Source organism: Gadus morhua, chromosome 7, assembly GCF_902167405.1.
Source record: "Gadus morhua chromosome 7, gadMor3.0, whole genome shotgun sequence".
Taxonomy (NCBI): domain Eukaryota; kingdom Metazoa; phylum Chordata; class Actinopteri; order Gadiformes; family Gadidae; genus Gadus; species Gadus morhua.
In genome coordinates, this window is record NC_044054.1 from 14,624,571 (window position 1) to 14,636,966 (window position 12,396).

The 12,396-nt window shown below is 43.8% G+C and overlaps 1 protein-coding gene across 3 annotated transcripts in view; it reads left to right on the forward strand.

Annotated features, from left to right (window-relative positions):
* Positions 1-12,396, forward strand: part of sptbn2 (spectrin, beta, non-erythrocytic 2) — a 71,725-nt gene that overhangs the window by 6,751 nt on the left and 52,578 nt on the right. For all 3 annotated transcript variants that reach the window (XM_030362049.1, XM_030362051.1, XM_030362047.1), the window contains exons 2-3: positions 8,084-8,199; positions 9,984-10,173. In XM_030362049.1, the coding sequence (XP_030217909.1) occupies positions 8,092-8,199; positions 9,984-10,173 (298 nt within the window). In that variant the 5' untranslated portion in view covers positions 8,084-8,091. The remainder of the gene's footprint in view (positions 1-8,083; positions 8,200-9,983; positions 10,174-12,396) is intronic.

Sequence of the window (12,396 nt, forward strand, 5' to 3'; positions counted from 1 at the left end):
TGGTGTATTTGCAAGGAAGTATTTAACGCCACAACTCAGACTCCTCTATTATCTGGCAATGCACAAACACAGGGAACATTTATCTCGGCGAAAGATGGAGGCATACGTCACTTGATCAAATGAAGGGGGAAGAAAGCGTGAGGGGGAGGGGGGAGGAGTCAAACATTGGCTAGCCAGCTGGTGTATGTATAGCTCCAGTCATGGGCACATGTGCCGCTTTGTTTTGGGGCCAATTATGCATTTCTCTTTTACATCACCACCCTGCAACATGTATGAATGGCCACCCCTGAACATGTATTTTTGAGACTTGAATATGAAGCGACACTCTCGAGTGTGATGATGAATATGTATTCCAAGACGACGATGCTGGATACCTAAGCAATATCCGAGCATCACCAAATTGAGACTCTGTTCTCTCTCCTGAACAAATATAATCAGGCATTCACCACACCACACAAGATCTGTTGTATGTTTGCCTTTCCACACTTTATTATAGACATAGTATTTCAGGTAGAAAAATATAAACATTTCTAGTGGATTTGTAATGGCTTTTTATTAATTTAAGTAGATGTTCTTTTGTAAACCCCATATCAAATCATATTTGAATCAATACAGCTATGTAAATAAATATGTGGGTAATGTACATGAAAATCTATTTCTATGGATTTTGAGTGGGTAGGACGAGTGTCTCTGGGATTACATCCCCTTCTGTCGATAGGTGGTCATATGTGTGGATTGTGTGTGTGTCCGTGTGTATGTATGTTTCCACGTATTTGTGTTTGGTTGTGTGTCTACGTGCACTGTGGGGCACATGTCGTGTGCCCTATTTGCTGTGTGTGTGTGTGTGTTTGTGTGTGTGTGTGTGTGTGTGTGTGTGTGTGTGTGTGTGTGTGTTCCCTGCAGGCAAATGGGTGTGCACGGCTCAATTTCTCTTTTCCTCTCCCTCTCTGATTTAACTAGTGCGGTATAAAAAAGAACACACCAGATGGGCAGTACGGGTGGGGGCGTGTGTCTCTGAAGGGCTGGCAGAGGTGTGTGTGTGTGTGTGTGTGTGTGTGTGTGTATGTACAGGGTCTGAAGGGGGGTGGTAGAGCGGCGGTACTTCCTGGGGTGCAGTTGTGTCTGGCCTGCTTTCTGAGCTGCAGTCCCATGTGAGTGATGGCCTAATGTCTGTCTGGAATGGGATTTGGCTTCCAGGCATCCAGTCACCCCCCGTCACCCCCGTCACCCCCTCTGCCCCAGTGGCCCACTTTCTCCTCCTGGGGCCTTCTCTTCCCTTTTTCTATGACCCCACGTTCATTCCTCGCCTTCTCCTCCCGCTCTAATTGAAGGCAGCGCCTGGGGCCGTGTAGCGCGGCCGAGAGCGTTCTCTTCCGCCAGGCCTTTTGTCATCTGCCCCGGAGACGGGGACTGAGATCATCAAACCCCGGTCGTACAGGTCCATGGCTGTACGACTGCTTCTGGGGGTGCAGTCCGTATCCCCTAATGCTCCACTTTGGGGGCTGGGGTTGTTGCTGCAGGGGCTTCTGGGTATTTTTCATAGTGGGGGATCTGGACACACACACACACACACACACACACACACACACACACACACACACACACACACACACACACACACACACACACACACACACACACACAGAATTTGGATAGTATAACGTTAATGTTATTCGCTGTCACAATTGGGGAGCTCAATATGACCCCAGAATGGAGTAAAGCCCTTATTCCCCTCGTCTGATGAGTACTTTACAATCCCCTTTTAGAGTGCTTATCAGATATACATTAAGGCCCAATCTCAATTTTCATTTTTATCCCCTTTCGTTTTTGAGTGGCCCCCACTTGTGCGTGGCTTCGACTCGCCCCTCGAAACAGAGGGCCAAAGGGGATTCTTCCCCTAGGAAATGGAAATACCCTTCAAGACCCAGTTAAGTCATTAGTAGTAGTCGACAACGTTTACGTAAATAGAGGTGACAAGTTTGTTGCTGCTTGTTTTGAGTTTCTCAATACCATCTTCAACTGTGGTGATTTTTCTTGCTTCAATGGGTTTCAAACACATTTTTGTGGTCAGTGTATCTGTGAAATGTTGAAGAAAATAATGAGAAATCTCCCACAATGCCTTGGGTGGATATAGAAAATCGAGAAAGATCCTAGGCATGTTGAAGGCGAAAGATGCGACAGGACCGGAAACCACAAATGTAAGTATTTTCTTTGTTAAACACCAAACAATTATGATAACCATTGCATTATCCTAATGTCATAACAAGCCTAATAACACAATCGCTAGTATGCATGGCATGTTTTTTCCATTTGATGGCATTTTGATTGATGCCTTGAAACTTGTAAGTGGTTGTCTTTGTAATCTGAACAATGTTACAAGGATCCATATGTTCCATCATTCCAGGGACTCCACATTTGTTCTTGTTTTAAAATGCTACGTAGCCTGGAATTTGACGACAATGGTGGATCAATGTAATGATTTTTGACAAAGCAGTGTCTTATTTCGTTAATTTTGGTAGAAAGATATTGTTATAGCAGTTATCATGTATTTTAGATAGATACCATGTGGCCAGATCACCCAGTACTGCCATATAATTCCTTCTCATTTGTTATGTTTTCCTTCAGGAGATCGTTAAGGCCGCTGCCAACACAGAGCCCGTCCCTCTATCTCAGGCACCATCGCCTACACCTCAGACACCTCTTCTGCATTGGTAGCCCTAAGCCCCCTAACCCCTAGGAAGATGAAGTGTCCACTGATGGTTCAAAACAGACAGTTTTTGGACCCCTTTTGAAAGAAATGTTAATAAAATGTGATTGATGTGATTGCCAGTTTATAATGTGCCATGATATCTCTGGTTCTTGTTTGTATGATATAATTGTTTTTGTTTGATTGCACACTACCTCAAGTTCAATGTTTATTCTGGTTTTACATATTATCTTTTGGTACAATGTTCGATGCAAAATAAAGTGCAATATTTCAGTTTCTAACTGATTGTGTGTGCATGAATAACAGATTCTTATCTAATCATACCACGTTTTCAAGTCGGTAATAGTTACATTCCTGAGACATTCAAACTAAATGGTAAAATTCCAGGGACAGATATTGCAGTAACAAAGATTTGACTCTGAAATTAAAGTGAAATAAAATAACAACTTGTACACATCCCAGAGACAAGCAACAATCAGCCTCTGCATACCATGCGTGGATCTTCTGCTGAGGTGGACGTCCTGCTCCAGCTCCAGCTCTACGTTAAACCAAACACGCGGGATCGGCCCCTTTACATTTAGCTTGCAGTAAGACGGACCACTGGTCAGGAAAAGGAAATACGTTTAAAGATAATTTAGTCTGAATTGGAAGGCCCTTTACTGCTTGAAACTAGTTCCATGTAATGCATGTGCGTAGTATTCTATCCTATCAGACGTGCACACTGATCAAAACACAAATCAAAGTAAACAGTTGTTTATTTGACATTACGTGTATCATAAAGGGGTTGATCCAAAAACATTAACCGTAGTTATACTAGCTAGCATGTTGTGTAACAGGCTAACATTTTTGCTGTATATTCTACATACCTCAAACGGATCCACCAGCAATCCCATTCGTCGAATACAGCCTTGATTACATCTTATTTTTTATCAACACATCTCAGATTCGCTGACAACCGCAAAATGTTGTTTGAACCCACGCAAGGAAAATCACCACAGCTGACGCCGGTATTGTGAAACTCAAAACAACCGGCAAAACCTTGTTGCGTCTATTTATGTAAACGCTGTCGATGACTACTAATTACGTAACAGGGTATTGAAGGGTTGTCCATTTGGTAGGGGAGGAATTCCCCTTTGCCCTCTGTTTCGAGGTGCAAGTCGAAGCCACTCAAAAGCGAGGGCCACTCAAAAACGAGGGCTAGGGGAAAAAGAGAGAATTGAGACTGGGCCAAAGCTTCGGATCAGACGGTACACAGGGACAGGGTTTACGCATCCTCTCGTCTATACAGTACCGTAGCATGATAGCTGTTAGGGCAAGCAGCTGGGGACAGCGTTTGTGTCTATATCTGTACAGGAGTGTTCACTGTGTGTATGTTTTCCAGGGGAACCACACTGATTGTCTGGGGAAAGGGTATGACGCAAGGCACCTGTGTTGAGGACGGTGTGCACAGAACACTATTCATATGAATGTGTCAACACTTTTCTTTTTTATTAAGCCGTCGTTTTCAACCTCTGAAAACTGAGCTTCTGGAAAAGGATAGATGATTGCAGGACATATGATACCCCTAGTGATTATACCCCCATATTGCTGAAAATCATAAATATCATTCACAATCCATTCTCTGCATCCTTGGAGTTTAAGGACAGCACCGTCAGCCTTCTTCCTAGTAAATTGCAGTTGCATTGATCCAGTAACTAACAGCCCAGTGTGGACGCCAGAGCAATGGCGTCAATGATGGTGATATCGAGGAATGGTGAGAAGAAGCTCCATCTCTCTCCACGTGATGTGGGCACAAGATACAGTGTGAGAAATAAGTGTGTGTGGGTGTGGCTGGTTACCCTCCTGTTGTGTATGTGATTGTACGTATGTGTCTGTTGGAACTACCGGTACACAAACCATGATGGATGTGTATGGCTGGTGTTACACAGTGCACGCGTGTGTTTCAGTGAGTTGTGTGTAGGAGGCTCATGAATGTGGTTTATGGCAAGTCTCCCGCTTTGTTTAGAACAATCAACCAAATGGCGGTGCTGAAGCATTTAAGATATAATTTTCTCTGAATTGTGTTTGAGCATGAGGCCTGTATCCGTAGAGAAAGGGTCATTAAGGAGACGGTATGGGTGTTATTATACCTTGCTACGGATAGGCTGCAGATGTTGAGGATAGAACTTGGCACCTTTCGGCTGGGAATCGAACACCCACTACACTCTTTACACTTTAGCAGCATAGAAGTGTTGGTGGGATGGATGGGGATGGCTGTTTGGGTGGGTGTGGTGCGTAGGTGGGGGTGAGGGATGGGGGGGGGGGTCTGTTGGTAGGGGTGATAGTTGGGGGGATGCCTTCTGGCTCCCTGCCCTAATCCGAGGATAATGTCTTTGTATTTAGTTGCTATTCCCAGCCAAGTCTTAATCTGCTCTTAATTGGATTTCCTTAGCCTTTGTTTCCTTTTTGTTATCAGACTGGTCAATAATTCAGTATATTGCCACTTGTGTGTTTTGTATTGCTATTTAATTGTCATGAAATCAAAGGTATTGATTCTTGAGATTTTTTGGAATGTCAACAAATGATGGTGAGAAGATATATGATCGATAATCAAAATGAGCTTTTAACATCATCAGAGAACAGCAGAAACCTTGAATCCATGTAACCATATAAGGCTGATTTAAAGGCCTAATTCGAAGGCTCTACAATGTAAACTGTGCTCGTGTTTATTGCCCATATCGGCGTTTACTCTTATTAGCCTAATGAAGGTGCCTCGTGGACAGGCTGTTGGTCTAAAGCCCAGCCCTTGGACCGAAGGCTGGGTCAGTCACCAGTAGATGTGGATGTAGCTGTATTCAAGCCAGAGGAAGAGGTTTGCTGATTGTATGAGGATGATTGTCGTCGGTCTTACATTTTACAGCAGCTCAGAAGCCAATTCACCCACAACCCTGCTGGTATGGAAGGGTTTTTCGATTGCATTTACATTTTGATTCATGATTGTTACACACCACATTCCTGTCCATCAGATCAGATGTAGAACTTTATTCACAAAAGCACAAATGTACAAGGAAACGGCCCAGGTGTCCACATACGTTCAGCGACACCATTATTATGTAAATATTCTTATAATTCATGTTATTTGTACTCATATTAGTATTCATACTCTATTTATTTCCATTCATGTAGTAAAATGTAAGTGAATCATTTGAATAAAAGCGTCCAAATGAATGCCGAGTCATTCAGAAAAGGTCATTAAGACAAGTCTTAAATGAGTAGAGTGCATCCTTATCTCATCTGCATACCGCTCAAGGGTTTTGTAGTGGAGTCTTATTGTGTGTATAATCATATTATGTAGGTGATGATGATCTCATCTGACTCTGACTGTCATTTATTCTAGTTACATATTATTAAATTGAGCTCCCTTGGCTGACGCATTAGAACAAACAATGATAATGTCCCGTCCTTCCCTACCAGACCTGAACTACCAGTTCAGGTCCTGTCATTATCTAGGCTATCTATTTCCGTAGCAGCTCTCCCTGACTCTCTGTATGTGGGCCACAGTTTCTGAGCTGTATCACAAGAAAACCCTGAATTCGGCCACGTTATATAAAAGTGATTGGTGCAAGTCCAAGCTGTAACATAAATCAAATACATTAATCAAAACAAATGGGCCATCTCCTTTTGGGACGATGAGAAACCAAGTGAGTGAAACCACAACTGGTGAAATATAGGCCTCAACCATTTACCATTTACGTGTTAATTTTAGATATGGAGTATTACCCACACTGCAGTACCAGAAGTCCTGGGGCCACAGCTGCACTGAGAGTGCCTGGTGGTGGGCGTTTGTGTGCGGAGGTGCTGCTGGATCTCTGCAGTCTCCTGCAGAGATCCAGGATCATTCAGCACCACGCTGTAGACGCACTGCAAGCCCTCTCCCAAGCCACCTCCTCCATATGCCCGGGCCTTACCTTAATCACTAACCACACCCCAATCGACCATTCCTCTCTCTCTGTCTCTCTCTGTCTCTGTCTCTGTGTCTATCCTTGCCCTCTGTCAATACTGCACATGGCCCTGTCCCTGTGGTCCCCTGCTCTAGCTCTGTCTCTCATTCCCATCGCCCCCCCCCACCCCCCCTCGTCTCGCTCTTTCCTCATGGCCCCCACCCACTGAGTCAGACTACCACAGTGATGTACCCCCAAACAGACAAGCAGACCCCCTGCTACTAAACCCACTGTCCCATTAATCTGCCCAATGCTCTTAAAGTAAACATAACCACTTCATTAATGCCCCAGTCCCTCTTGATGTGTCTGTGTGCGCGTGTGTCTGTGTGCGTGTGTTTGTGTGTGTTTGCGGCCATGTGTGTTTGATTAATCCATGTTCCTCCCGTGGATGGACTCCCAGTGGAGCTGTGTTGTCAAACCAGAGACCAGGATCTCCTGAGGTCGCTCTGTGTTCATAGTATGAGTGATGGTCTGTTATTTTCAACCCCCCAGGCCTTCATAGAGAACATTGGAGGAAGTGTTGAGCATCCTTTTACTCTTCATGAATCATTTAGGCCTACAGAACGCAGTCTTTCATATCTTCTCCCCAGGGCACTAAAATGGCTTTTCCGAGCAGGATATCATCAGCTTTTGAATCAAAACAATGCCAAATGTGCTTACTGATATCCTAACGTCTATATTTATTTACTGTAGGCCCCATCCACACTTGTGTGTTTCGTTTTAAGCAAAGTAATCTTTCAAGACTTGAAAATGCTGCTGACCTTGTTTTAGTTTGAAAACTGTGATTTAATGAGATTGCGTTTTAATCTGGACTGAAATTGAGACTTCTGAGAACGATTACGCAGACAGTGTATGTAAACAGTCACGCGATATGCGTTGCCAGACATGCAGTATGGGCGGGGATTATTTCTGTAAAGATCTTGGAACACTTCGGACGGGGTCATTCTGCTTGTTTCAAACATTGTTTTAAAACAAAACACATTAGTGCTGCTTTAGCCTTAAGGTGGTGTTAATGTATACGTTAACAAGTGTCATGTCATTGTGAATGATGTGTTATCCTAGGAGCTCTTTAAGTATATTGTGAGTAATAGAAGCTTATGTAAGTCTCAATTGGGCCCAAACGTCCTCTTGTCCAGCCTTGGGACTGTCTTGATGACATCTCTTGATGACGACAAGGTCAGCTGACCCCCAACTGATCAAAACAATTGTCGATTTCAGTTGAAGGGAATTAAAGTATATAGAAATGTAGAAAATACACGTATAGATAATACAGTATGTAAGTTACCGTAATACATTTAAGTTGTAAAGAAGGTTTCCAGGGGCACATTTTAATGCAAAATAGGGGATGCTGGACCAATGGGCTGTAACGTAACGGTGTGTTTGTGTTCGGACCCAGGGTAGGGGATGGCCAATGTCCATGATGAGCGCCAGGTGGTCCGAGATGGTGGGATCAGTGGAGCAGGCCAGGACCAGAATGGTAGTCTCTGGCCAGGTTCGACCCCCAGCCCAAAGGTATTGGTTCAATGACACATGTCCGCACACCGCAGCCTTATCGGCACCCTAGATCAAGATGCCCTGCTCCTGAAGCACATGAATCCCAATTAATTACAAATTCACTTATAGTACATACTCAATAGTGTAGTGAAGTAATATAACAATTGAATAAGAGCCTGGGAAATTAATGTACTGTAGGCAGGACGGAGAGGAGTTGTATGTATGCGTGCTGGAAGTTCAATGTTTGTTCTTGCGGTATATACTTACTTTCCTTGGTCGTCTAACCAATCAGACAGTTTCATGTTGCCGAGCTGTAATATCAGGAACTGTGTATTTCAGTGTTTGTATTCCATCTTTGTCAGAGTCCGTGCTAGTTCATTGTTGGGCCCTGTTGCCCTTTTCACCCGGAAGACCATTGGTATAATATGTGCAATACCTTTGTTATTGAGTCCTTGATGATGTGGCCTAGTTAGTTTGTTAACAGTGTGAATCAATTCGTGTTGATAGTCTGTAGCCACGATTGTATTAGAAGAATGTCCTTTCACACACATCAGAAAATAACTAACTCGGTGTGTGTGTGTGTGTGTGTGTGTGTGTGTGTGTGTGTGTGTGTGTGTGTGTGTATATGTGTGTGCGCGCGCATGTCACAAAACCATTTGTTGTGAAGGTGTCCTTCAGATGACGTCAGTCATGCACGGTGTGCTTGTGTCATCGTTGTGCTCGTGGGTAGAATATTACCATTTAAAACGTGTGTGCAGTGAATCTAATCGACATGAAATACACCCGGGTTATTTCTGTGCCTCCAAGCATCAAATTAGATTACCCAACCTTTAGCAGAAGTCCATTAAATTAAAACAATTGGCCGGCTGAGAAACAAACAGCCTTCTGGTAAACCTTATCTGTAATTGTGATAAATGACTGTACAAATAACGTTGACCTGATCCAAATTTGACACAGCATGTCAATTATATTCCCCAGAGCTCTATTTGCATTGGTCGTTGGCTCACCTGATTATATCAAACAAGGGACGACCGAGGGCCGGAGGTCGCTTGAGCGGCTAGCGCTGGCTGAAGCACGATTGAGATGCTAGTGTATGGAAGGTGCCACCTCAATGAAGACGGACTCTGCTTCACTCGGAGGGAGACGGTTATGCGATCGGTGAGGCAGATTGTATGAAGGCATGATAGGCCCACGCTCGTTCCATTAACCCGCTGAAGGGCTGTCAGCCCTGTGCTATATTTAGACAGGGGAAGGAAAGCGTAGTGTAAGATACGGTGTTTGACTGCCGAGCGAAAGTTACCGCGTTCGTTCCCCAATGTCCGCCTGCAGCGTAACGTGCAGGCATCCTTGAGCGAGATACCCTAGCTGATTCGTGATGACCTGCTTTTGGATTCACTGTGAATCTCCTTGGATAAATAGTGTGAAATACACTTTTACACAGCTACACTCTTCTCAATGTTCTCTGCTGCTTGGAAGCAGGGTAGTGTAGGGTTGGGGGTTTGACTCCCAGAAAAATGTCCTGGGCTGGAACTCCACTGTCTTTAGCATAAGCATACCCTTGACATTGAGCAAGGCACCCTAACCTCCCCCTGAATGACCTATATCTAGAAATTCACAGTCAAGTTAAAAGCATCTGCTAAGCTATCTAATGTCCTTCCAATGTTTTCTGCTGCCTAACCTCAAGCTCTAAACTCTGTGTGTGTGTGTGTGTGTGTGTGTGTGTGTGTGTGTGTGTGTGTGTGTGTGTGTGTGTGTGTGTGTGTGTGTGTGTGTGTGTGTGTGTGTGTGTGTGTGTGTTTCAGGCTCTGGATGGTTCTTCCCCCAGCGCCGGCACCATGAGCACCATCTCCCCCACCGACTTCGACAGCCTGGAGATCCAGCAGCAGTACAACGACATCAACAACCGCTGGGACCTGGCCGCCGAGACCGACTGGGACAATGAGAACAGCTCGGCACGCCTCTTCGAGCGCTCGCGCATCAAGGCCCTGGCAGGTATGCCCCCCGCACGCCCCACACTGTTGTGTCGTTGTCCGTTAGCGTTGCATAGCCCTAGACTTTATGTACGATGTCGTGATGGCTCCTCCCAGCTAGGTGGAAGCGATGAACCTCGGGGGTTTGGGGGGGGGGGGGGGGGGGGGGAGATTGGTAAGAATTGCAACAAACTTTCTGGGAAAGAGTTCCTGACTCGCAGTAAGTATGTCGCAATGATGCGAATGTATGTCACAAAAATAGATTCTAAACCAAAGGACAATGTGATAATGGATATTCACATTGGCTATGTTTTGATCCTTAGGTGGGAAGGTCTCACTACCTTGCTGCTATGGCAATTTCGATGCTGTAGCCATTAATGGGCAGTGAATTATAAGATCTATACCGAACCACGATAACATAAGTTTTAGCTTGGAAAAGGAATATTGAGGAAATATTAACAGGGGACATTCTCTCTTGCTACTTGTCTGCTGGTATCTCAAGGGTGACCAAAGTGGCACTTAAATGTCCTCTGAGTGGACAACATAAGTGTCCTTCTGTGCCCACTACACAGACTCTTCCTGTGGTTATTCCCATGACGGGTTGAAATGTTTATGTCCAGCCATAGCCGCAGGTGTATAATTGGAAAACGGTTCAATTATGGTATTAGGGGAAGCATAGCATCATGGGATTAATTACCATAAAGTCTGGCTAGTTCTCCCTTTCTCTCATTCACAGGCCATCTTTTGATGTGGTCTAATCTCACAGTTTGTGCTCTAAGCCCAAATCGATATATTATTAGAATCCCCTCCTGCTGAAGAACCAAATGAATCCTTACACTCTGATCGAGTCCGGATCATTTTCCATGAACTCTGCTGTCAAGTAAGCTTGACACATCGTAACTTAATGATTTCTTGTATTGATTAAATGTCCGAGCTTCGAATCCATAGCTGACCAACGGTAATAGCCACTACCATGTCCTAATGTAGTTCGAGTAATAAAGGGGTCACGGAGATACTGGCCTGGTTCTAACTGTGTTCAATGGGTAGGTTCAAGTACATTGCTATAAGCACTGTATGTGAAGTATGGGCAGCTGACGGGTTCAGGAGGTTAACAAAGGGGAAAAGCTGACTTTGTTGGATTGCAGGGTAAATAGGCTCAGGAGTATAAGGATTTGAAGTATGCAACAGTGATTTAAAAGTAATTGATGTAATCTTTTAAGAATGGGGAATTGTTTTGTATAAGTATGATTCCGTGCTTTTTTGTGTGTGTATGAGTGACGTGTAATCTATTTTTACGTCTTGTAGCATTAATTAAATGTTCTGAATATATTTTGGTTTGGGAGACTTGAATATACTGAGAGGGTAAAGTCCTTTCAATGTTAATAAGCAGTGATGGATCCATTGTGGCTCTCCTAGAAAGGATAATTTATTAACAGATACAAGGTGACATTGCTTAACAAAATGATCGTTGGACATATTGTACCCTGAGCTTAAGGGAAGATCTCCTGTTAAATCAAATAGATGTATGTGAAATATTAACTACTTAACTAAACATTGCAATCATGGAATTTTTAGGGAGTGACATTGAGCTGTTTTCAATGCATTTGAACCTGGAGAATGTGTTACATCAGCCAGGGTAACCAGGCCGAGCGCCATGCTGTTGTTGAAACAGAGGTCAACCTTAGGACATTTGCTCTGATAAACCATAATATTTCTTCATCAAGCTTTTGAAATTTGAGTTCATTTCATTTGAGTTTACTTAAACTGTCTGGCCAATACTTGGGACAAATAGCTGAGATAAACTTCTGTTCAGTTGGTTTAATACTAATCAATGATTCATTTTCAATAACATTTCAGGAATGTTATCTGAACTGGTGAGGCAGTGAAGGTTGTTATTGTAATTTTACTAAAACACACACCTTGATTCTGCAGGTTGCAAATGTTTGGTAAGAATATCTGCTTTGACCTGTACTTGAAATCTCTCAAATTAATTTGAAATAAGGTTGAGGACCCATTGGTGTAGGCTGTGTCTGAATGAAGATGGATATCCTCACAGACAGGGTTCCAGGAACCTTTCTCTTAATCACTTTCTCATGACTTAATACTTTTAGGTGCGCCCAGCTTTCCAGGAATCTTCCTGGTTCAGACAAGTTGCAATATCACAGGTGGCCCAGCAGGGGGAAGCAACAGGCTCTTACTCGTGCACTCACTCACACATAAACTCTTTTTCTCTCTCTCTCTCTCT